General features: G+C 61.8%; 1 protein-coding gene across 3 annotated transcripts; it reads right to left on the minus strand.

Moving 5' to 3' along the window:
• Positions 1–200: 200 nt before the first annotated feature.
• Positions 201–18,758, minus strand: FSTL3 (follistatin like 3). 3 transcript variants are annotated; one of them, XM_075902597.2, is made up of 6 exons: positions 18,426–18,758; positions 10,478–10,663; positions 7,301–7,489; positions 4,662–4,877; positions 2,657–2,884; positions 201–2,367 (listed from the first exon to the last, which is right to left on the minus strand). In XM_075902597.2, the coding sequence occupies exons 1-6, from the start codon at positions 18,505–18,507 to the stop codon at positions 2,315–2,317; spliced, it is 954 nt and encodes a 317-aa protein (XP_075758712.1). In that variant the 5' UTR covers positions 18,508–18,758; the 3' UTR covers positions 201–2,314. The 3 variants fall into 3 exon arrangements, with proteins under 3 accessions (XP_075758712.1, XP_075758713.1, XP_075758714.1); XM_075902598.2 differs by lacking the exon at positions 18,426–18,758 and adding an exon at positions 10,737–10,871; XM_075902599.2 differs by lacking the exon at positions 7,301–7,489 and having other exon boundaries at positions 18,426–18,743.
• Between the last annotated feature and the right edge of the window lie 6,943 nt (positions 18,759–25,701).

Genomic DNA, 25,701 nt, shown 5'->3' on the forward strand with positions numbered 1-25,701 from the left:
CGTCGGGCCAGTTCAGCCACATGGCCCCTGACGGCCTTAACCTCTGAATCCGGCATGGCCTCCGCTTTGCAGCCTACGGGAAGAAAACAAGGACAGGGGCCTGGCTTCGCCCCCAACGCAGCAGAGCAGCGAGTGCCCCACCCAGCACAGGGACAGCACCTCGGACCCGGCCGCAGGAAGGACTGCGAGAGCCGCACAGGTAGAAGAGAGGGTGGCTTTAATACATAGAACAATAGAAAGGCAGGGGCTTCCGGGTCCCCGGTGCGGGAGACGCTACGCTATTTACACAGGCTGGAGCACACACGATGTCGCCGAGGGTGTGAAAAATAAATACCGGGGGGGGGGCAGTCGGAGGAAGCGGCGGGGGCAGCGTGAACGTGCCCATGAGGGGCTGAGAAGGGGCCAGGCACCACTCCCCGGACACCCCAGTGTAACAGCAGCTGGGCTCCGCTAACACGCGGGGGGTGAGAGGCGGGACTTGGGGACCGGGGGCGCTCACGAGACCAGACCAAGAGAGGAGGCACCACCCAGCCCTCAGGCCAGCGCCTCGACCCCCGGCCCCTCCCGCTGCGCCTGGACTGCAGAGCCCACGGGCGGCAGTTTGTGTCTCTGGGCCCGCTGTTCTTTTCCGAAACTCAGCGCGTCTCCGTGGGGCCAGATCCCAGGACAAGCTGCTCTTCCGACACAGCCCTTCTGCCTCGCAGCACGAGGCTCGCAGGGACGGGGAGAGCGCGCACCCGCGTTCCTGAACAGCGGACGTATTCCTTGGACCTTAGGTGTCCCAGAAAAGCGCTGCAGCATAGGCGCAGCCTCACTGCGCCCCCTTCTCCCCGGCTGCCGCTCTGGGTCCCAGAGGGGGACCTGGGGGAGCTGCCTGGGACGGTGCCCAGCCGGGGGAGAGAGTTTGCAGGGAAACCCGCAGCATGCTCTGTAGCAGCAGCCTTCAGTGGGGGCCAGCTGGCGCCCGGGGGTTTAACTAGGGAGGGGCTGACCTGAAACCCCCTGGGACGATGTTTCACCCCCAAAAGGCACTGGGCCGGGTTCTCCTCTCACTCACACGGACGGTGCAAAGCCGACAGAGGGGACATCAGGGGTCAGAGCTGGGACCCAACCTGCCTGCTGGTCTCTAACTCATCTCCCTGGGGCCTGGTTTCCCGGGCAGTGGGGTGGCCTAGTGGTTAGGTCCTGGAGTTAGCTGGTGGCAAAGGGATGTAGGCCCCTGCCGCTCGGGCCCTGGGCCCAGGAATTCCAGCCTCTTTTCTAAGTCTGGTTCCTAAGTTTGGGGCGTGGCCCCAAGAGTCCAATTTCCCCCTCCTCAACGTGGTTTCTCGTAGGGTCTCCCCCTTTGCGCCGGGGGAGGGGTGGGAGGCTTGCAGGCTCCCGTGGCCAGCCCTGTTCCTACAGGCAGCAGATCCAGCTCCTCCCTCGCCACTGGTCAGCCCCTAACTGAGCCGGGCGCCCCTCTTATCCTCCCCCCAGGCCTGGCATTGGCTGCAGGTAAAAGGGGGTGGGGCTAGTTGGGCAAAAAGGCCCCTCGCTCTGGCACAGGGCCCGTTCTGAGGTGTCCTGCTCTTAGCCCAGGCCCTGCCCGACGGCAAAGTGCCGCCGCGGCTCCGCACAGGAGCACGGCCAGGAGAAAGGGGCCCCCGGCTCCTCTGGGAGAAGGCGGCTCCAAAGCCAGACCTCGCACCTGGAGCCCGGTGCCCTGGCCGGGAGGGGGGTCCACAGGCCCGTGAGCCTGCCACGGCACGGAGGTGTTTCGCTCCAGCGGTCGCAGGTCCAGGACCCCTTGCCGAAGACCCGCCCCCACGTCCCTGCGGACGCCGCGCCGCGTGAGGCAGCCTGGGCTGGGCGAGAGGGAAACCAAAGATGCGGCGACCGGCTCTGAAGCCAGCGGCCCGGCACTGGGAGCTGCCCAGACCCCTCGCGGGAAGACTCTGGCTGCGCGGGCAGCCGGGGGCACCAAGAGTTAAGACACGGAAACGACCCCTTGGGAGCGCTGCCTCGGGGGCAGCATGGGCCCCGTGCCCAGGGACACCCAGGCCCTCTGGCAGCATGGGGGGCCTTAAGCGGGGTGCCCCCCCGAGACTCGCCGGGCCCTGCCCCATGAGGCGCAGCAAGGTGGCGTAAAGCCGCCCTCGTCCCCCCCGGTGCCCCGAGGCAGGGCCAGAGGAGCGGGAACCGGGCCCCTGCGGTACGTCGACAGCTATAAATAAGGCTCTTGGGTCTCCATAATAAATATCCGGTACACGGTTTGTACAGCGCACGTAATGCCCGTCTCCTGGCCTCGGCCGCGCCGCCGAGGAGGAGCGCCTCACACGTAGTTTTCTTCGGCATCGCCCACGTCCGGGAGGGGCCTGGCCGCAGCTGGAAACGGAGCCATCAAAGAGAATGAGCTGCCGGGAAATACCAACCCCCCCGCCCGGATGGCTCAGGGTACCGGCCTGGGCCACGGAAAGTCTGCCTCTAGTCACCAGGACGTGGCCACCAGCAGCATGGCCAAAGCGCCCCCCCTTCTCAGACACCCCTGCCCATGGCAGGCAGGGGCTAGTCCAGCCGAGCCGGAGCAGCCCTGCCCGTCCACCTTAACCCAAGGGGGAGACGTCCAGGCCAGCTAGTTAACGGGTTAACCGCCCCCCTCCCCAGTGCCACGTACCCAGGCAGCTCCCGTAGTGCCGCACCCCGATGGAGCGACCCAGGAAGCAGGTGGCCCGCCGGAGCTGGCAGGCAGACAGGTAGGTGATGTTGTTGTTGCCGCAGAGCACCTGGTCCAGGGTGGAGGGGTCCGGGCAGGGGGCCGTCCTGCACATCACACAGTGGGCGCTGCCCGTCTGGTCCACCACGCAGGTGTGGGTCCCGGGGCACACCACGCTGGAGCAGGACTCTGCGGAGAGCGGGGGCAAGGCAGCGTCAGGGCGCGGTGCGAGCCCCCCGCAGGGAGTTCTGGAGCCCGCGAAGGGTCACGGAGCACGGACCGGATCCTGCTCCCCCGTTTCACCACGTGAAATAACCCCACGGGAGGGGGGAGGCCCCAGTCCTGCACCGAGGCAAGCGGAGCCCCTTGGAAAACGTGCATCCCCGACTCATTCGGCACCAAGCCAGACACTCCCCTCCCGGCTCTCGCTTGCTTCCTGCAGCGGCCGAGGGGGGGACGCCGGCGTGGCGCTAGCTCGGGCGCGACTCCGCTCACAAGTGCAATGACTCTCACGGCCTCAGCTGCTGCCGGCGCGACACTCGCACGCCTGCCAGCGTCAGCCGCTGCCAACCCCTCTGGCCCCTCCCCACGGTGCAGCCCACGCAGCCCGGGCTAGACACCTGCAGGGGGGTCCAGCTGCCCCAGGGCCAGGTGATGTGAAAGGGACTGGAGCTCCCAGCCAGAGCCCGGGGTCCTTTAAATCCCCATGGGAGCCCCGGGCAGCGATCTCCAGGTGGTGCTGAAGGGCTGGGGGAAGAGGGCCCCCGCCCCCGCCTAAGGCCTTGCCCCATTTGGGGGGTGCAGACCCCCCCCCCCATCTTGCCTGGCAAGCCCGTCGGCCGCCCAGGGATTCGATCCCGGCCACGCCCCCGTCCCTGGGCACCACGATTCCCTCCCAATGGAAGTGGGACGCCAACAGCAGCTGTGCCCCACCGAGGCGCGGCCCAGCCAGAGCCAAAGGAAACTGGCCAACCGCCGGGCGCTCAGCCCGCTGCGCAGCCCCGCCGGAGCGGAGCCTGCCAGAGCCCACAGAGCAGCAGCCCAGATCCACTCCGCCAGCCACCTGCCTCCCGCCCTGCCGCGCCCCCCGGCGAGCCTGCGCCATTGCTCCCTGCCGCGCCCCCCGGCGAGCCTGCGCCATTGCTCCCTGCCGCGCCCCCCGGCGAGCCTGCGCCATTGCTCCCTGCCGCGCCCCCCGGCCAGCCTGCGCCATTGCTCCCTGCCGCGCCCCCCGGCCAGCCTGCGCCATTGCTCCCTGCCGCGCCCCCCGGCCAGCCTGCGCCATTGCTCCCTGCCGCGCCCCCCGGCGAGCCTGCGCCATTGCTCCCTGCCGCGCCCCCCGGCCAGCCTGCGCCATTGCTCCCTGCCGCGCCCCCCGGCCAGCCTGCGCCATTGCTCCCTGCCGCGCCCCCCGGCCAGCCTGCGCCATTGCTCCCTGCCGCGCCCCCCGGCGAGCCTGCGCCATTGCTCCCTGCCGCGCCCCCCGGCGAGCCTGCGCCATTGCTCCCTGCCGCGCGGAAACGCGCTCGCACGGGGCTTACGCAGCGGGGTCAGGCGGTGACGGGGCCCAGCCCTCCCCGGTGGGGGCTGCCTCAGCCAGGTGGGGTCCTGTGGCCCAGGCCGCTGGTTGGTCCCCCCGACCCGCCAGTTAACTAGTTACCGGGTGAGGACGTGGGTAACCTCGCCCATCCCTGGCTCCGGTGCAAGATGCGCAATGCACGCGACACGGCGCAGCGCACTTCAGGGAGCACTGGGGCTGAAAAATCCTGGGGCCTTAAAAAAGGTGCAGGACGAGCAGGGCTCCAGTGCCCGAAACGCCGGAGAAGCGAGGGCCATCGGCAAACATCGCGCCCTTGGCTCCGGTTCCCCTGGGAACTCCCGCTCAGGCGCTTTGGGGGCTTCCCCGGCGGCTGCTACTCTCCCATCGCGTGCAGGCTGAGGGGGCGGGGGGGGGGGAGAAACATACTTTTGCATTTGCCTTGGTACATCACTTCCAGGTCGGGGTGGTCCCGGCACTTGGCGGTCAGCAGCTCGCACTCGTCGCGGTAGGTGTAGCCGTCTGAGCCGCACACCTGCAGCTTCTTGGGCAGGCTGGAGCAGTCCGGGGCGCAGGTGCAGTGGGGGCGGCCATGTTTCATCCTGCAGACCTTGCCAGGCCCGCACTGCACCCCCTCACAGGTCTCTGGGGAGAGGAGAGGAGAGAGGAGTTACCCCTCGGTTTGCACCGTCCCTCTGCAACGTGAGCCGAGGCCACGGCCCAGGAGCAGACCAAGAACCAGCCTGGTTCAAATCTGGCCCCCCATCCTCCCGGGGAAAAGCAAGGCTGAGGGAACCCCCCATCGCCCAGGGGATCGGAATCCAGGCTCCCCCACGGCACCTCCTGATAGGTTGCCATGGGATAAGCGGGAAGGTCCTTTCGTGGACCGACAACTGGTTAAAAGACAGGGAACAAAGGGGAGGAAGAAATGGTCAGTTTTCCGAGTGGAGAGAGGTAACTAATGGGGTTCCCCAAGGATCCGTCCTGGGATCCGTCCTATTCAACTTATTTAGAAATGGTCTGGATAAGGGGGAAACAGTGAGGAGGCAAAACGGCAGATGATCCCAAACTGCTCAGATAGTTCAGACCAAAGCAGACTGTGACGAGCTTCGAAAGGTCTCACCCAGCTAAGTGACTGGGCAACAAAATGGCAAATGAAATGGAATGTGGATAAATGTAACATGCTGCACCTTGGAAAAATAACCCAACTACACAAACAATACGACGGGGACTAATTTAGTTACAACGGCTCAAGAGAGGGATCTAGGAGTCGTTGTGGGTAGTTCTCCAAAAACATCCACGCAGTGCGCAGCGGCAGGCAAGAAAGCAAACAGTGTTGGGAATCATTAAGGGGATAGAGAATAGTCTTATTGCTTCTGTATAAAACCATGGGACGCCCACATCTGGAATACTGCGGACAGAAGTGGTAACCTCATCTCAAAAACAGTTATATTGGCATTGGAAAAGGTTCAGAAAAGGGCAACAAAAATGCTGAGGGGTTTGGAACGGGTCCCATATGAAGAGAGATTGGACTTTTCAACTTAGAAAAGAGATTAAGGGGGGAGAGGATCGAGGTCTATACAATCAGGAGTGGTGTGGAGAAAGTGAATAAGGAAAAGTTATTGACTTGTTCCCACAATAGAAGAACTAGGGATCATCAAATGAAATGAACAGGCAGCAGGCTTAAAACAAACAAAAAGAAGTTTTTCTTCACTCAGTGCACAGTGAAGCTGTGGAACTCCTCGCCGGAGGATGAGGTGAAGACCAGGTCTTTAACGGGTTCAAAGAAGAGCTAGCTAGATTCATGGAGGTTAGGCCCATCAATGGCTATTAGCCAGGATGGGCAGGGAGAGCGTCCCTAGCCTCAGTTTGTCAGAGGCTGGGAATGGGCGACAGGGGAGGGCTCACTGGACGGTTCCCTGCTCTGTTCACTCCCTCTGGGGCACCTGGCGCTGGGCGCTGTGGGCCGACAGGACACGAGGCTGGACGGACCTTCGGCCTGACCCCGTCTGGCCGCTCTTATGAGAGAGGATGGCACGCAGCAGGGCCACTGTGACACCACCGGGGGGGCGCTCAGACCACACGGTGTCAGTCCTGGGTGGGGTCCGACCAGCGACGCCTCTTGCGGAGGTCCTGTGTCCTGGACATGCCAGCAGCCCCAAACAGCCCCCGGCTGGGCCACAGACCCGGGGCACTGAGGGTCAGCCCCCCGGCCCGCTCTGCCCTCGGCCTGGAGAGCGCTCACTGCAGCGCAGTCTCGGAGGAGGTGGGGGTGTCACCCACACACCCGTTGGCGTCTCTGGGCAAGGGGGCAGGTGGAGCCATAACCCAACCGCTCCTCTTGCCTGGCTGCTACTCGCCGGCCGCCGAGCTCCCCGGACCGATCGCTGGGTTCCAGAGCATGCCGGGGGCCCCTGCTGGGACCAGGGAATGACCCTAGCGCCTGTGCCAGCCAGACCCACAGGGAGCAGCTGGGGGCACCCGGCCAAGTTACTCCAGGGAGCCGTGCCGGTTTCCAGCTGCCGAGAGGCTGGCCCAGCTGTTTTCAAGAGCCATTTCGGTCTCTCGTGCACCAGAGCGCCCTGCTCAGTCGTGCGCCGCACCCCCAGGCAGCACAGACCATGCAGGCATCTGTGATCAACAAGTTCCCTTCCCCACACAATGCCCAGCCCTGTCTCGCGGCCGGCCTCCGTGACTTGAAAACAAGAATGGGCCGAGCGAGGGGGGTCTGTCTGGGGCGCCTCTCTCCCTCCAGGCGGGGGAGGAAGGAACAGACGGCTGCATTGTCACCCCGGGTCGCCTCCTAGCGAAAACCGTCTGCCCGGGCTCAAAGGGGCCCTTGAACTCCCGTGCACGTGGCGAGCGGCGGAGTTTCCCCGCACGCGGGAGGCATGTGGGGGTGCGCAGCGCTGACGGGGGCCACATGGCCCCCGCGAGGGGCTAGTTAGCACGGCTCCGGCAGTGGGCGATGCGGCCGGGGGAATCGGGGTGCCCCGGTAGGAGCGTTCGCACCACATTGCACAAGCAACTCTGGCCCAGCGTCTCTGCTTCACAGGACCGCTCCCTACCTCCGCCCTGTCGGCATCGCCCGGCTGGGGGTCTTGCTGCCCTGCTCTGGTCCGGGGCGCTCGACCCCCGCCGGGGTATTATCTGACTTGCGGCTCTTTGGTGCTTCCTCGGTTTCCCTTGGAGGGGGTGGGGCCGGGAACCTGCCCGTGGGAGGGGGCTGGAACAGGAGGCACAGATGCAGGAAGAGCCTGTGGAAGGGAAGGGAGATTTACCCGGGGCGGGGGGGGGGGGATTTCACAGGGGGGCGAGGCAGGAGGTATGGGGCGGTTACCCAGGAAGATCACCGGGGGAGGGGGGGAGGGGGGAATTCCCTGGGGAGCTTGTCCCCATTTTGTGGAGGGAAAAAGCCCTGGCGGGGGGCCGAGCTGCTTTTCCTGCTCGGCCCGGAGCCCCCAGCCAAGCTGTGGCCACTGCCCGGAGCTGGGCCGGGCTTGCGAGCCCCTCGAGCTGCAGGGCCTGGGTCCTGGGGCGGGTGGGGCTGGCCCCCGCGGGGCAGCAGCTCTGACCGGCGCCAGCCTCGGCCGAACGCGCCCACGGGGCGAGCCGGGCACACGCGGGCCCCTTGCAGCGGGCAGGGCTGGTGCAGGCACAGCAGGGCCCGGGGGCAGCCGGTCGGCCACCGCCCCACTCCCAGCTGCCTCTGAGCCTGCCCCAGCCGGCCTGGCAGGCACAGGCCCAGGGCCTCCCTCCTGCCCTTCCCAAGCCTCCCTCTGGTGCGGGGCCTGGGCGGGACTTGCTGGGGGAAGCTCTCGGGGTGGCCGGGCAGACCAGGGGGGGGGGGGGGGCGCATGACTCAGGAGAGCTGTACTTCATTTCAGACTTCGCCACGTGACCTTAAACAAGCTGCTTAGCTGGGGGGGGGGGGGGGGGGAGAAGGGGCATGTGTCCCCCCAAATGCCATGGGTGGGAGGGGCAAGGGGCCAGAGCTTCTGGGTGGCCTGGGCCCAGCAGCAGGGGGGGAAGCAGAGTGCCGTGGCTCTCGGCACACTCCCCTGCAGGAAGCAGAGCCACGTGGCTTGCAGCTGGGGGAGTGGAACAGGTTGTGGGCACATCACTCCACTTCCACGCGACACGGGGAAGAGTCGCCCGACACGGGCCACGGGGGGGGGGGCCACGGGGGGGGGGGGCGACACGGGCCACGGGGCGGGGGGGGGGCGACACGGGCCACGGGGCGGGGGGGGCGACACGGGCCACGGGGCGGGGGGGGCGACACGGGCCACGGGGCGGGGGGGGCGACACGGGCCACGGGGCGGGGGGGGCGACACGGGCCACGGGGCGGGGGGGGCATGTGACACGGGCCACGGGGCGGGGGGGGCGGCGGGGGGGGGGGGCACGTGACACGGGCCATGCAACGCCAGACATCAGATGCCAACCTGATCCTAAGAATCCTGAATTGGGGGAAGTTTCCAAGTTGACTCCTGCCACCTGGGGCTGGTCTCTAAGGAATCAAGGACCAGGAGGGAGGGTTTGCTCCCCCCAGCCTCTCACCACGGGTCGCGCTGTTCCCTTCTGGGGACCCCTCCTGGCTAATGCAGGGCGGGGGCAGCCGGGTCTGCCCAGGCACGAGGGGGGCACTGGGCCGGGGCTGTCCCGTGGCGACCTTTGTCAAACAAGACTCTGAACCCCGCGACCTTCCCAGCCCGCCCACTCGCGCCTCCGGCCAGCAAGTCCCCCGGCCCGTCCTCACCCGGCCTCCGGCTCGCCCCAAAGCGGCTGGCTGGCTTGGAGCACACAGCTGGAGCGCGGCCCGCTTTGCAAGGAGCCTGGGACAGGGAGGCCTGGGGAGATGCCGGAGGGGAGAGCGGGAAATAAACAAACCAGCCTCAGGGAAGCTGGAAGGGGAGGCGCCAGCAGGGGGAAGCTGCTAGTTCACGGGAAACGAGCAGCCACGAGCTGGCGTCGCGCACTTGGGCTCCGCTGCTCCCGGGCCTGGGAGTTCATTCCAACCGCCCGGGGGGGGGGGGGGGGGGAATTGTCCTGCGCTGCCCCCTGCACAGGGTGGGCAGCAGTGGGAGGAGGCGTCTCCGCAGAGTGCACCAGGGATGCACGAGGCTCCTGCACGCGTAACCCGGCGCACGCCTGGCATTCTGCTGCCTGAGGCAGGGGCTGTGCCAGCCCGCGGTGCCCCCCCGAATTCTGCGGGCACAACGCCAACCGCAGCCCCTCGGCGGGGACCTTGCTGCTAGGTGGAACACACCTTGTGACACTGATTTTCCTGCAGGCGCCCGGGTACCCACCCAAGGCATCTGCTCCTGTTGCTCTGGGGTGAGAGGCCAGGGAATTACCCCAGCAGCTCCTGTCCCTGCTGTAACGAACCCCCCAAGGCCTGAGGTTCCCCACCCCCGGCATAGACACTGCCTGGCAGACAGGGGCAGGATAGCTCAGTGGTTTGAGCGCTGGCCTGTTAACCCCAGGGTTGTGAGTTCAATCCTCAAGGGGGCTGTTTAGGGATCTGGAGCAAAGCAGGGGTCGCAGGGGACTGGACTCAATGACCTCGCAAGGTCCCCTCCAGCTCTATGAGGTAGGTCTAGCTCCATAATATGATAAGACAGGAGGGATTTTCCATCCACATTGTTAATCCACCTCTCGGCCTTGCCGGTCTACCCCTGGGGGAGCTCGACCTGGCTAGGCAGCACGAGGTGCAGCTCACGCACCCAGCGTGTGGCACTGAGACCACGACCAGCGAGAACCTGGAGCCTACTCCTCAGCTGAGAGCCAGCTGGCTGCTAGCACTGAGCTCCGCGGTCCCAGGCTCGGTGCTTTTCGCTGCCTGTGGCCAGGGGCGAGGCTGATCTCACAGCCCAGCTGACTTGGGCTCAGGCTGAGGGGCTACAGACAGCAGCGTGGAGGTTCCTGCACAGTCAGAGCAGGAATTGGAGTGCGGGACCCAGAGGGGGTGTGGAGTGCGGGACCCAGAGGGGGTGGGGCTCAGAGCCACGGTGGGAACCGCTGCACAGCTCCTCTTGCAAGGCTGGGCGGGCGGCACCGGGATGTTCTTGGCAGCGTAGACGTCCTGCGTCTGCACCGCACCCCGCACAACGGGACCCTGACCTCAGCTGAGGGCTCCAGCGGCCCCCCACACAAGGACATATTTATCGTACAGCACAACGGCCTCATGCCCCCCGCCCCGGGCACCTCCCAGACCAGCACGGCTGCGCACGGCTGCGCACGGCTACCTTTGCACGGATGGCAGGTCACCAGTCCCAGGAAGCCCAGAAGGCTGATCTTGTTGCCTGGCTGGGTGTAGTTGGACCAAGCGACGTCCACGTTGCTGTTGCTGCAGCACTCCTCCCAGGTCACGCCCGTCTTGAGGATCATGGTGCATTTGGCTTCCTTCCCCTGCTGCAGCCAGCAGATCCCACCTGTCCGGAGAGAGGAGCCCGTGAGACCCGCACGTGGGAGGCCGTGTCTCCCCACTGGAGCCACTGCACGTACCGGGTAACGCTCGCCCCTGGGAGAGCCAGCCCGGAGCCTCGGCACCACTTCAACAGCGCCGAGCGCGGGAGTCCGTCCCCGCCCGCCGGGGCTTCTGGAGGCCTGCAGCCCGCCCGTCCGCCGGCCAAGGCGCCACAGTGCTCAGCCCCGGGGCCATACGCTGGATCTGGAAAAGGTGGGCGTGGGCATTGCCATCGCGTGCGCCAATACAGGGCGCTCTGGAGCAGCACGGCCTGCAAAGCCTGGGGCAGCAGCTGGCAAGCTGCCTGCAAACGTCTGGGTGTGAGGAGGCAGTCTCTGCACCCCCGCTGAGCCAGACCCGACTGACCCTCCGCCACCAGGTTCTGGGAAATGGACGCGGGGGAGAGTCAGTGAGGAGAACGGCACCGCGCGTCTCAACTGGAGACTCCAAGAACCGCCGGTCCCACAGCCGGCCCGAGACCGGCCTTCCTGGCACTCCAGCCGTTCAGACGGGCTTGAAAACCAAGAGGCGTTTCGAACACAGCAACTTGGGAGGCGTTTCGTTTGCCCCCGTGCCACCGCCCCCGGCGAGGCAGGTTCTCAAGCGGCTCAGCAGCCACCAGGGCTGGGCGCTTCTTTAGTTCAGTTTAGCAGGCGTCTGTTCGCATTCCCAGGGAGCCAGGCTGTGGGACGTCCTGCAGGCACTGAACAGCCATCCCGTCCCAGCTCAGTCCGAGCTCCGGATCTGTGGGTTTCAATCTGGGATAAGAGTCCAGGCTCTGGGGATTCCCAGCCCTGCCCCAGTTTACTTCCCCCTTTCCTAGGTTTTCACCCTTTACAGCCATTCCGAAAAGGCACAGAGCACCCCAGCCAGACGAGTAGAGGCTGGGAAGACTTTGCGCCTCCCTGGCCACCAGCGGGCCATGCCAGGGATGCCCGGGTGCTGTGACCCCAGTGGGGCAGGCTGCCCTACGTCCGCGTGCAGCACTGCAACGTTCCCGGCTGCCCCGGAGGAGCAGGCGTGTGGGACGTCAATGCCTTATGACCAATCGCTGGAGTATGTGGCCGCGGCTTGACCACCGGGCGCTGCAGACAGTGCCCTGGGAACCAGCCAGCCCGTTGGCATCGGATCTCCCTGAGTCAAAAGCCTGTTTGTTTCTCCCTCTCCCGAGCGAATCATTTCTCTTCTCTCCCTCTTTGTGAGCGAGTCCTCTGCCATTTCCGCCCTTGTGAGCCGGCTGCTTGCTTTGTTTTCCCAGTCGCTCCATCTGGACTGAGTGAGACGTGGGGGCCAGTTTTCACCCCCTGCCAGGCAGGGGCACAGCTCGAGGGGCGGAGCCGGCGCAGAGAGGAGAGGCTGGTCCCAGCCCAAGACGCGCCAGACTGGCGGCCCGCCCGAGGGAGGGTTTCCCCACTGCAGCCTGGCCCCTCCGTTCTCCTTTAGCAGGCTCCGTACCTGGGCCCTCGGATGGACAGCGCAGGCCACCCAGGAACAATGTTCCTAGTCCCGCCCCAGTCACTAGTTAGACGGGTGGGGGGGGGGTCTGAGCTGCGCCCTGGGGAGAGGGAGCCCACGTCTCCCACCCTGGCCTCACGCAGGGTCAATCCTGAACAAACCCAGCCACTGAGTTCAAATCCTTCTGCCTGGTTCCCCCCCTCCCCCTCCCCATGCTGCAGGCTTGGGTCAACCCACACGGATGACCCTGGAGCATCTGACCCTGTGGAGCCCCCCTCCAGCTGCAGACAGGGGCTGCCCCCTCCCCGGCCAGCAGCGCTTCTTGGCACACAAGCCAGGAGTTTGGATTCTGCTCTTAATCACACCCGTGTTCCAGGCAGCCTGTAAACCCGAGCAGGATTCAGCCCTGAGAACTGCCATGGCCCTTTGTACATAGCACCACATGCATCAGAGTTAATCCTCCCAGCGCCCCCTGCTGGGGGAATCAGGTTCCTGGTGGGGAAACTGAGGCACAGAGTGATTTTTTTTTTTTAAATGGGTTGCCCAGATGAGTGGAATGCCCCCTGTGGAAACTCCTATTCCAGCAAGAAAGGAGTTTGAGTGTCTTCAACCCCTTCCCAAGCACAATAAACTAAACAGGAAACAGGTACTTTACACGCAGCTGTTCCCGCGTCACTCCGCGTGTGCAGCCCGAGTGCCTGGCTCTGGGTTAGCTTTATCTACTTGCCAATGGCGCTGTGCAGGTGTCCCCATGCGGCGTTATCCAGACACGGCTGTTCCACTTCCACTTTGCACCCACCTTTATCCACAACAGCTTCCCCGTGCGGACAAACCCTAGTGCTCATGCAAGCACCAACGACTGGCTCCTGTTCACCCCGTACACTGGTGTAAGAGTCCCGTGAGACAAGCCCCGCTACAAAACTTGCCTACGTCAGGAACAACTCCGTGCTACAGCAGAACAGAACATGGGAGTCCCAGGCCACTGCCTCCGCTTGCAGACCACACTCTCCTAGAGGCAGGCCTAGAAGGCGGAGGCCCAATGTTTGATCTAACCACTAGACAACACTCCCTCCTTCAGAACTGGACGTTGTGATTACCTGGTGGTCAAGCCTGGAACTTGGCCCCGAATTACCTGTTCGTCATCTGTTAAGGATATGAATTGGGCGAGGCAAGGCTCAGTGACGTCTGCTCTGGAGTCCCCCATTTTCACACAGCCGTCAGTTCCAACCAGTATCCGCGGGTTTGTCCATACTCATGGACTGCCGGGACTCCACTTCCCCCAGAGGCAGCAGCTATATCAAGTGGAGAGTCCCAGCCCTCGGCACAGCTCGGTCTACCCCAGGGGCTAGGTCAGCCTCGCTACGTCACTTTCCTACCCCGGTGAAGGAACAGGGTGGAGCGGAGCCCAGGCTAAGGGATCTGGAGCAAAATGCAGGTTCAGCTTTTAAAATGCCCCCTCCAAAATCGGAAAACCTGGGGATCCCCGAGGTTTCCCCGTCTCCAAGTTCAGACGCTAATTCCGGGCCTGATCCCAAGACGCGCTGAGCTCCCAGCAAAATAAATGGAGTGGCAGGTGCCAAGGCCAAAATCTCCAAAGGTGCCTTAAGGCACCTAACTGCCTTTGAGGCGTTTCTCCTCTCGGGCCTATTTGCTCCCCCGCCTCGGCCCCACACGAGACCTTATCGCTTGCTGCCGAAGCTGCTGCCTCCTCCAAGCATCGTTCACTGAGTGGCGGGTACTAAGACCTGCCTCATGGCTCTCTACCCCCTCGTGGCTCTGCCAACCCGCCTGCTTCCCGACTTGCAGCGTGCCCGGCTGTTCCCACCTCGTTTGGAAACCCCTGATCATAGGTGCTGACACTGTGGAGGGCAAAACCTCTGCATTAGGACACAACCGAACCAGGCTTTCGGGAATCTCGGACGAGTTCCAAACGGCTTAGTTGGCGTAACTTGCAGATGAAGAGCAGGACGGGTCGGAGACTGAGACAGACACTGGTCTAAGGCTTCCCCATGAGCATTCACCTGGCCATCACCTTTTCTCACACACACACACACACACACACACACCCAGCCTCTTGCATTTCCAAGTGGGCCTCATCCCTCTTCAGGGTCCCTCAATATTCAGTGCCTGTCAGCGCGATGGACCCCCGAAACCCTGCAAACGGAGCCGTCAGGAGCACTTCTACGGCAGTAGCACGGTAGCTACCGCAGGGAGGGCCACACAAGCCAAGTAGCAACCCAGGGGAGAAAGGGGATTCTGGTTTGCCCTGTCACATACAAGCTGCAGGGGAGAATTGCAAGGTGCAGGATGCAACCTGGCCTGGACCTCGGGGCAAACCTTTGCCTGCTTCTCTGGGGCTCTTTAACGAGGTCACAAGCCTGGGTTCGCAATCCCTGGGAAGGAGCGAATTCCCCAGGCTACTGGGGCAAAGGTCCTGGAGACTGCTAGGGCGAGCGCCGAACATCACCGATTTTAGTGGGTCAGGATTTCACCCTTTGAGCTGTGGCTCAGTAGGGACTGAATCCAAATCAACGGCGCTTCCCTAGCCCCACGGCTGCAGCAGCTGGGCAGCTCCCCTGCTTCAATGCAGTTAGGGTCACGACCAGCGCTCCCCGCGACCTGACCGCTTGGGTGGTCACCGCAGAAAGAGCCAAACGCCGTCCAGCTGACTGGCAGAGCGCCCACAGCAGGTGTTTCTATTGGTGGTGCACATCTGCACACGCCTCAGTGCCCAGAACAAAATTTATTCTGCGCTGGGATGGGAAAAGTTAGAGGGCACATGCTCACCACACCCCTGTGCGGGGGGGAGATTGCTGTGAAAGGGGAAGTTGGGCTCAGCGGCTCAGCCCCTCCAAGGTACGAAGGCTCTTAACTCCACTGAACTCAGTGGGAACGAGTCACCCAATACCTCAGAGGATATTGGCCACACAGCCTTGGTGAGTGGTCCAAGGCCACGGTGGAGGGGCAAGGACTGAATCCAGGTCTCTGAAACCCCAGGCTGGGGCAGAACCAGCTGATCATCGTTTCTCTAGGAGAACAGGGTTCCGGGGGCTGACACTGTTAGGGCAGCTGGTCCCCACGATTTCCCTGGGTCTGGGCGGAGAGTTGACTCCAGCCAGGGTCCGAGTGACCCGTGCTCCCTTTGCAGCCAGGGTCCCAGTGACCCGTGCTCCCTTTGCAGCCAGGGTCCCAGTGACCCGGGCTCCCTTTGCAGCCAGGGTCCCAGTGACCCGTGCTCCCTTTGCAGCCAGGGTCCCAGTGGCCCGTGCTCCCTTTGCAGCCAGGGTCCCAGTGGCCCGTGCTCCCTTTGCAGCCAGGGTCCCAGTGGCCCGTGCTCCCTTTGCAGCCAGGGTCCCAGTGACCCGTGCTCCCTTTGCAGCCAGGGTCCCAGTGACCCGTGCTCCCTTTGCCAGCTCCGCCGGGGACCCCGCACAACGCACAAGCAGGAGTCGTTTTATTCGTGTCACACCAGGCTCAGAGGTGCAGTGAGGGTCAGAGCAGCAAAGGCCACGTCACAGATCTGTCTTGCGGCACAGGCACCAGGCTGAGATCTAGGCTCAGTTCCCAGCTCTGCCCAGTGGCGCCTGGGTACATTACAAACCCAGACGTCAATGCAAAGCAGGAACCCTACGTCCCGGGGGGCTGGGGCACCTTAGAGACGAACAGATTTTTTGGGGCACAAGCTTTCCTGGGTAAAGCCACTTCGGCAGAGGCGCACCCACAAAAGCGGATGCCCTAATACATCGGTTCGTCGCTAAGGTGCCACAGGGCAGATGAAGATGAACCTGGGGGCCTGTCGGATGCCTCCCGAGGCTGGGGCCAGCATAAACACCAGGAATATTTGCAGCTCGCCCAGAGGATGCCACGGGGACCTTACTTCAGAACGCTTCGTGGAGGAGGGACCGCGGTGGATCGCGCCAGGAAGAAGCAAAAGCCGACTGCCCCGCAGGAGTCAAGCTTTGCACCCGGGCTGGCGCAGTGGCAGGCGCAGCGTGGCTGCTTCCAAATGTTCTTGTGCGAGGGGGGTTGTCGGCTGGCTGGCGTCTCGGACGAGCTGCACGGCAGACAGCCCTTCCTGCGGTCCCGCAGGCAAACCCACACCTCGTGCTGTTTTACCTTAACAAAGTTCTTAGCAGAACAAGGCTCCAGCTGCCGCCGCAGGGACGCCCTTGGTTCGGAGTCAAATGGATTTGAGGTTCGGGGGTGGCCCCGTTGCAAAGCCAAGGGGCCTCATTCTCCATGACCTCCCATCTCTAGCAGCAACTTGCAGCGGTTGTAAAACGCCACCTTGCCCTCCCGTGGCCGGGGGTAACGGACCCCACAAGGCAATGGAAAAATCAGTCCCGTAGGCAGGCAGGCTGCTAAATTCAGGTGGGCCCCCAGCTCTGGTTTCTCAGTGCCCATGGGTTAGGGATATTTAGAGCCGGGCAGGGGGGCTTGTAACAACTCGAACTCAGCGCTGCGCCCTCTAGGGAGCGTGTGCGTTTCCTGTGCCCGAGGCCCCCGGGGACCCAGCACCTCTTAGCAACAGACACCAATGGGCGACCTTCGTACCGACACGGATCTGAGGCAGGCCCGCCACAGAGCTGGAGAGAGACGGGGACTTGCTGGCGGCCGCTTTGCTTTCACTGTAGCTACCGGCGTTCTCCCCCGCAGCACAGGCCTTCCAGGTGAAACCACGGCCCTCATGGGGCCAGGATCAATGGGGCTTCACCCGGAGGCCTCCCCACCGGACCAAATGGGGGAAGGGGCACAGCTCGGGGGCGGGGCTGGTACCACCCGGGGCAGGGCCCGTAGCAAGCCGGCCGAGACCAAACGCAAGCCCAGCAGCGCACCGGGGGCACGGCGCCAGTTCGTTTAGCTGGGCTCTGGTAGCAGCCGGGCGAGCCACCCCCACGCCAGACAGGTCTGAGGGGAGCCATGTCGGCCTGTAGCCGCAAAACCGAGGCGACCGGGGCACCTTAGAGACTGACCCATCGTTAGGGCACAAGCTTTTGTGGGTAGAAACCTGATTCTCAGCCTTTCCTGTATGGGGCTGGGTCTCTCGCCCAGCTAGCCTGGAACCCCCTAGGGGAAAGCGGACCCAGCCCCGGCCACACACCCGTGAGGGAGCACCCCCCTGAGGCTAAGACACCTGCCCAGTTATAACACGGGGGGGCAGGCTCTTCCGCAGCCCCCAGCCGGGGGGGAGGTCAGACCCACGGGGCAGGTAAATGGGCAGGCCTGCCCCAAGGCGGATGTCCGGGCTACTCAGGACTCGCCCCAGCTGCCCAGGGCAACAGGCCTTGAGCACGTTGGTTCCTTCGAGAGGTTCCCAGACTCCAAGTGCAAAGGGGCTGAGCGCTCAGCCCCCAGCCTCAGAGCTCTGCAGAGGCCATGGGGCCCGGCCGCCCACGGGCCCCCCGCTCGCCTCGGCGGTGGCTTGTGCCCACGAAAGCGCGGGAGCCGAGACAGAGCGGGGGGTCCCCGAGGTGCCGCAGGACGCTCGTGGCTCACAGGGCTCCCCTCGGACCGCCACGGGCAGACACGCAGGTGCACCGGGCGAGGCGCTGAGCCCGGGAACTGGCAAATTAGGGTCCTTCCCCCCCATCTCCAATGCCTGCCCCCCAGGACTCTGCAGCTGCCTGCCCTTCCCCAGACTGGGCAGCTTGCCCCAGGGGAAGGCAAGTGCTGGGGGGGAAAGGGGTTGTTGGTTGCCCCGGGGGGGGGAGGCAGGGGCTGCCCGGGGAGGGGGATAGTTGTCAGGGGGAGAGTGAAGGGGCATCCTGGGTCGGGGGGACAATTGGTTGCCCCACGTGGGGGGAGGGCAGGGTCTGCCCGGGGGTAGTTGCCCCACGTGGGGGAGGGCAGGGGCTGCCCGGGGGTAGTTGCCCCGGGGTGGACAGGGGCTGCCCGGGGGTAGTTGCCCCGGGGGGGACAGGGGCTGCCCGGGGGTAGTTGCCCCACGTGGGGGAGGGCAGGGGCTGCCCGGGGGTAGTTGCCCCGGGGGGGACAGGGGCTGCCCGGGGGTAGTTGCCCCACGTGGGGGAGGGCAGGGGCTGCCCGGGGGTAGTTGCCCCGGGGGGGACAGGGGCTGCCCGGGGGTAGTTGCCCCACGTGGGGGAGGGCAGGGGCTGCCCGGGGGTAGTTGCCCCGGGGGGGGCTGCCCGGGGGTAGTTGCCCCACGTGGGGGAGGGCAGGGGCTGCCCGGGGGTAGTTGCCCCGGGGGGGGGCTGCCCGGGGGTCGGTGTTTTTCAGAGCTGCCCCTGGAGCAGCCCGGCAGAGTCACTCACCCTGAGCAGCGACCCCGTCCCCGTCCCCGCCAGCGAGGTGCCCCCAAGCCACCGCCAGCAGCAGCACCCGCCAGGGCTCCATGCCGCGCCGCGCCGAGCCGAGCCGAGCCGAGCCCTCCGCCTGCCTGGCCCGGTCTGACCCGCGGGCTCTGGAGCGGGGCTGCGAGCGCGGCGGGACCAGCGGCGGGGCTGGGCGGTGCCCGAGCAGCAGCCAGTGAAGTGCCGGGAAGCGGGGTGCGGGGTGTGTCCGTGAGTCGGTCTGTGTCTGTCTGTGTGCGAGGGGGAGCGTGTGTCTGGCTGGCTGTGTGTGTGTCTGTGTGAGTGTGTGAGTGTGTGTGTGTCTGGCTGGCTGTGTGTGTGTCTGTGTGAGTGTGTGTGTGTCTGGCTGAGTGTGTGAGTGAATCTGTGTGTGTGTCTGGCTGAGTGTGTGAGTGAATCTGTGTGTGTGTCTGGCTGTGTGTGTGTGGCTGAGTGTGTGAGTGTGTCTCGGTGTGTGTCTGGCTGTGTAAGTGAATCTCTGTGTGTGTTTGTGTGAGTGTGTGTGTCTGCCTGAGTGTGTCTGGCTGTGTGTGTGAGCGAATCTGTGTGTGTGTCTGTGTGAGGCTGTGTGTCTGAGTGTGTGTCTGGCTGTGTATGTGAGTCTGTGTATTTGTGTCTGGCTGTGTGTGTGTCTGGGAGGAATGTGTGTGTTCGCTTGATTGAGTACAAGCCTCCCCCCCCCCCCCCCCCCCCGCACAAACACACTCCTCAATAACATACACACAAGGAGACAGGAGGAAGGAAAATTCTACAGGGAGGCTCCCTGCAAACTTCTCCTGGGTTTCTTTTCATCTCCACTCCCTCTTTTCCGCCACAATAACACTCCCTGCCTGACCCTCTAAACCGTCTCTGGTATGCGGAATGGGTCCTCCCTGCTCCAGCCTGTCACTCCTGCTTTCAGGCAGGGCGGCAAATGGCCTAGGTTTGTATTTGCTGCTTAGCGGTGGGGCGTCGTTATAGCTATTTATTCACTACAGTTGGTTCAAAAACGTAGGGGGAATGACTATGAATAAGTATGAAACCGCGGGATGTTTTGGTTGCTGAAGTTGTTGGTCTGCAAGGACTGGTTTGTTGGGAGGGCCAGCTCTGGTGTTATTCCGCAGGGATTTTTCCTGGAGCCTAAGAGGGAGGGAGGGGTGTGTGTGTAAATCAAATAACTAATGCAGAGGAGGGCAAGTGATTTGTGTGATGGAAGGATGGGACCAGGTGGCAGAGTTGGCGCTAGTGTAACTGTCTGTCTGCACCAGAATAATCCAGACCTGGGGTTTGAACTTCACTGAAGTTTTGAGGTCTGGGATTTGCCATCAGGCTAATTGTATCTAACTATCTGGTGAGCTGTGCAGTCCAGTGCCTAGTGATTCCGATAACATGACCATCACTTGGCTGTAGTGCAGCCTTTTTCATCTTCACAGCACTTTGCAAACCTTTAATTAGTTAAAGCTCTCAGCCTCCTGGGTAGAACAGCGTGATCCACATTTTGTACGGGGGAAACTGAGGCACGGGTTAGAAATCCTGGCACTGAGTCCTGTGCTTAATCTTTTGTGCTTGGGGCCATGTCTGTGAGGCCTGGGAGAGTCTGCAAAGTAAACACCACCAGGTTTTCAATGGATGGGGGGGGAGGAAGGGCTGTGGCTTCCACAATCCACAGAAAACACAGGGACGTGGCGTGCGAGCTGCTCAGTGGCTCTGCCTGGCCCCCTTTCCTCTGTTAGCATCACTCCCTGGGGTCACTGGTCCCTCGGCCCAGGTCTGCACAACCCCAGCGCGCAGAAGTGGAGAGAAGCGAATGCAACTGGGGCTGGAACAGCTCCCCTGTGACTCTCATTCTGCAGCCACAGGACTGGCACCCCCGCCCTGCCAGGCTGGCCCAGCCGCCCCAAGGTTAGGTGGAGCCGGTGCAGACTGTGTCTCTGCCCCTGCCTGCAGCTGTTGGAGATGTTTCCTAACCCACACGTCACCTCCCTTTTTTGTCCCTCTGAGGGGCACGTCAGCCCCTTGACGCTGGCCCCTGCTGATGTCACTGCTCTTCCCACGGAGCCAGGCCTTTCAGGAGGGAGGCCCCTTCCAGGTGACACAGGGGACCTGCCCTCTCGCTGAAGTTCTGCCTGACGGGCCAGTGACCCAGGTGCATCATCTCCGAGCGGAGGACGCTGTCGCCCTCGGCCCCGAATCCGAGTCCCGCGGGGGATGAGTTCGGAGCCAGCCCAGGGCTCAGGGACCCATGGAGGGAGCCAGGCTCTCAGAGAGCTAGAATGACAAGGAAGGACAGAGTCTCCGTTCCCCTGCCCTGTGGGCAGCCGGGCTACCAAGGCCAGTGCTCCAGCTGCGGCGCAGAGACTCTGGCTGCAAACAGCCACTCAGGGGCAGCAGCTGAGCTCCGGCCTGCCCGGCGCCGTGCGGCGCTTGGACATTTGCTGTGTCCTCGCTGTGCAGCTGCCCCCGGAAGGGCAGAGGGCCGCAGCGACAAGGCCTGTGGCCGGCTTAACTGGGTGTGCGCCAGTAGGCAGCAACGCAGCCGGGCCAGGCAGCTCCCCCGCTTCCCGGCACCCTCCCCTTGCTGTGACCCAGGGGGATTCTCCCGGGGCTTGACATTACGGGGGAGGTTGCTTTGCTCAGAATTTGCATATCTTCTTCCGATCTTCAAAAGAGGTTTTTTTTAAAAAAAAGCAAGCAGTTTAGATGCGGTTCTTAAAAAAAAACTTTTTTCGAAACAAAAAACAGAACGATGTAGCACTTTAAAGACTAACAAGATGGTTTATTAGGTGATGAGCTTTCGTGGGCCAGACCCACTTCCTCAGATCAAACCTTTTTTCGAAAGAACCTGTAAACCTAAATTTTTGAGGAAGAAGGTTCTTTCGAAAAAAGGGTTGTTGTTTTTTTAAAGAACCACGTCTAAGCTGCTTGCTTTTTCGAAAAAAACTCTTTTGAAAAAGCAATCGGAAGAAGATATGCAAATTACAGCTGAATTTGCATATCTTCTTTTGAAAGAAAAACGTAGTCGTCTAGACATACCCTTAGGTGCTACAGGACTACTTGTTGTGTTTAAAGTCACAGACTGACACAGCTACCCTGCTGAGACGTTTTACCATCTTCAGTGACGTTATTGGCCCACTAGGCGGGTTTGCGGACTGGCACTGGGCCGAAGGTAAACTGAGTCTGAGACCACTGCCCTGTGGCATTGTGGTAGGCAGGAAAAGGTCAAGCACGGCGTGCTTAGGTCATGCAGGAGGGCGGACGCTTGTGACTGTCAGCCTACAATCAAAACAAACAACAAGGAACGGCTGGCGTATAGGAAGCCCATAGCAGCTGCTCCTGTCAGAGGGAAAGCGGGGAAAAGGTCCCAGGGGCCTTGAACACACGTCGCAAACACACGGCAGCCTGGCCTGACCAGCTCAGCAATGAAACTTGCCTCTGTCCTGGGTCAGCCCCGCCGGAGAGGGGCACCGTCTGCTGCCTTTCCAACAGGCTTTGCCACATTGGGTGGGCAGGGCAAAGCGATTCTTTACAAACACAAAGAACCGTGACCGTGCGCTTGACCTGCCCTGTCTGCTTATGTTCCCGTCTTCAAGTGACTCGGGCTGGCGCGTGGTCTCTGTCTGGCATTGTCCGGGTCAGGCGGCTCCCCGCGGTATTTTGCGCTGCCGTGGCATTTGAAAATTATATGTATATTAAAGAAGCAACTGTCTTTAATCTTATGCCATAATCCCTGAACCAGCGATGACCCTCGCAGAGAATCTTCCTTCCCTCCTTTGTTCAGGCTAATTAAACGCGGCTCCGTGAATTACGGCTCCCATTTGCGACAAGACGTTGCATTTGTGAGTGGCATTGAGTTAAGTGCTTCTTAAAGATCCCACGGCAGGAGCACAGGATGGAGAACGGGGTTTCCATCAGGGCCCAGCCACCGATTTACTGCAGGGCCCTGGGCAAATCATTTAATCTCACTCTCTGCCTCAACCCCCCCAGTAAAATGGCGTTGATGGGTCCCCCCACCCTGGATGTAATCCACTAACACTCATGAGCTTCTCTGATACAACTGGGGGTACGGCTGGGGTGCCATGGAAAAACCTACAAACACACATGGGAGACCAGGCAGCAGCTGGGAGGTGTCCGTGTGGGAATTTACTGTGGGACTGCCCAGAGCCCCAGCTCACTGACCTTCAGGGTGTAATAGAAGAACAGTCTATTTGCTTAGACGTTTACTCACCCGGAGAGGTGATTGCAGAGGCAGAACCTGGGCTAAATGGACTTTTGCTCTGGCCCAGGGTGGCCGTTCTGATGCTCTCAGAACACGGAGGTAGCTTTGCTCTGGACAGAGCTTTCTTAGGGTGAATTTCGTCAATACTGTGTTGCACAATAGCAAGATGGGCACATCTTGTATATGTATACACATGTATAGTGCATGTGTGTCTGTCCGTCCAGCCGTCTGTGAGTCTGTTCAAGAACGCCTCCTAATGGTAAGAGCTAGGACTTCCAAATTTGGTAGGCAGCTTCCTCTTCTCATAACTGAAAGGAAGGTCAGGGTTTGGTTGTGCCGGGACAATGGGAGTGCCTGGAATCCGACTGTTTCTCATCAAAGGGAAAGGGAGACTCTGATAGCAGGTTCAGTTATTCTCCAGACTGAGCAGCCCTGGAGTTAGAGAGGCAATAAGATATTCTCTGTTTTATTTCTTATCCCTTTTTTAAGCCACTGCTCTTAAGGCAAGTCGCTGCCTACTCATTTCCCCGTCTGCAAAATGGGAATAATGATACTGCCTGGGCTTCGAGACCTACTGGTGAAAAGTGCTGAGCAACAGGGAGGCAAATGGCCAGGTCCCCTGCTACCGGCTGCACCTCCGAAATCCAGCTCTCTCTGAAAGGACCACGGCTGTTGCTGGCCCAGAGAGCGCCGGGGCGGGAGTGCGAGCCCACTGGGAGTCCAGGAGTCCAGCAGCTGGGAGCCCCAGCCTGGACTGGCAGCAGCGAGGGCTGGGGAGCCCCGGCCAGGCGGGGCAGAAGTGGGGCCCAAGCCCAAGTGGGGCTGGAGCCCAGTTGCAGAGGGGCTGGGGCAGAGCCAGCCACAGGGGCAGGTAGTGTGCGAGGAAGCCAGGGGACCGTCTCTGATGTGGAAAATTCCCTCATTCAGGATTGGTCGGGTTCCGCAGGTGCCCAATCAGTGAGATCCGACCTGTAGTGTAAACTAGTGCAGGTCCAGCAACTCGAATGGAGCTGCGCTGATTTCACCAGCTGAGGGTTTGGCCTCTGATTCAGAGTGATGCCATTTCAGTGTGCTTGCCCCATTGCCGCCTCTCCCCGTGTTAATGCTGCTTGTAGTTTGGTAAGACTGTGGCTTGTAGACCATGGTCTTATCAACAGAGCTGGGGAGAGAAAGGTGCAGACACTGGGCCTGAGCCCACTCCACAGTGCTTTAATCCCAGTTCTGACACCAGCTGTCTCTGTTCCCCTGGGGCAAAGTCCTTCGCAGCTCCATCTTGCCTCAGTTTCTCCGTCTGTCACACCGAGATAATGTTGCTTGCTCCATCCTACGGTACCTTGCGGGGAAGTTGCTGAGGATTAATTCGTTAATATTCACAAAAATCTTTGAAGATGAAAAGCCCTGAATAAATGCCAAGAATTACTGAGCTGTATTCTCCGACCCAAGAAATCTCTTCCTGCCACATTTCCATTTCTGCAAAGTGGGGAGAGAAGTTTTCTTTCAAAGACCAAATCCTCCAAATCTGATTTGGTCTTGATCAATACTCACACTGGCTTCTTCAAAGAAAGCATCTGTAGGGAATGCAAGATATTCACGCTTTAAAAATACCTAGTTCCCCTATTTAGACGTTTAAGTGCTTTGCCTGACTGCCGTTTCCCTCTCCAGGAAAGCTGATGGCTCCACCATGTCCCACTGTAGCATCAACTTTTTATTTAATTCCCCATGTACCCCATCTTCCAGATTATTACCAATAAGGGGGTTACATGATCCACAGCCTAAAGCCCGAACTTGCAGCAACTGCATCCCGACTTGACGCTTGGCCATTTGTGTGATCTCAGATGTCAGCGCATGTGGCATCCATTCCGATTCATTATTTGGGGAAGATTTCACAAGGCGCTGTGTCAAATGCGTAATGACAGTTCTGATCTCTGCTGCCTGCATCCCGTTCCGTGGGCTCCGTCTGGAACGCGCTCAGAAAAGCTATTGAGTTTGTCTGGCAGGCTTGGCTCTCTAGGCACCCGGCTGTTTAGTGCTCAGGGTCCCATTAACTGTTCGGTGGCTGCAGATTTGGCTTTTGACCTCTAATGAGGCCCTCTGGGCTATGGAACGTGGAGGAGGAGCACACTGAGCCCTGGCAGAAGCAGAGGGAATGAAGTCAATGTACGTGCGCTCCTTTACATAACGTTTATGGCCCCGACTGCCCAAAAGGAAAAGCATTAAAACAGGGCAGGAGCCGTGGGGCAGAGCACTGGGAAGCAGAAAAGAGGAAAACGCAGCCAGCGCCCTGGGGATGGAGAGCGGGACCGAAGTCAGAAGAGTCCAGTGACTCCCAAAGAGAAGCAGTTAGTTACTGAAGAAGCTGTTTCCCATCTGAGGAAAGGACCAGATGCCTCTAGCATGTCGCTCACTTGGCTCTGTATTCGACCCCTCCAGGCAGCGGACACTCAGAGATTTATAGCTGCCTTGATTGGATCCTTATGAAATGATCGAGTTCCGCACGATCACTAGGCCGGGGGCTGGAGCAGAAGGGCCAGGCTACACAAGGGGGGGAGAACGGAGAGCGAGGCTTCGGTCGTCCCCAATGGGGTGGTGCTTCTAATGCCCCAGACGCCCTGCCCAAGTCACTTGCCTGGGGCTATCTGAAGCCAGGCAGCCTAGCTCAGGGGTCACAGGAAGAGTCCTGCGGGAGCACGTCCAGAAGCGTCCACGATTGCTCCCTCCCAGGACAGGCAAGTGAAAGGAATCTGATCATCACCTCCCACTGGAACGGGTGCGAGATAGAACACGGAGCTCGGTTTGGTCCGAGACTTCGAATTCAGGAGCAGTTGCCCCAAAAATAGGTGCGCCAAGGCACTGGCCAAACACCGGCGCAGCAGTCACCTCCCCCACGTGACATGGTGCCCAGAGATCTGTGTCCAAAACGTCACGGAAATATCTCCCTGCCAACAACCCCTCCCCCCAGCCCCCACAATGATCCGCCTGTGCCAGGGCTTTGTTTCGGCTCCTCGGGAGCAAATTCAAGCCAGGTGCAAGTCCACTGCCGTG

The sequence above is a fragment of the Pelodiscus sinensis genome, chromosome 32, assembly GCF_052426305.1.
Source record: "Pelodiscus sinensis isolate ZL-2025 chromosome 32, ASM5242630v1, whole genome shotgun sequence".
Taxonomy (NCBI): domain Eukaryota; kingdom Metazoa; phylum Chordata; order Testudines; family Trionychidae; genus Pelodiscus; species Pelodiscus sinensis.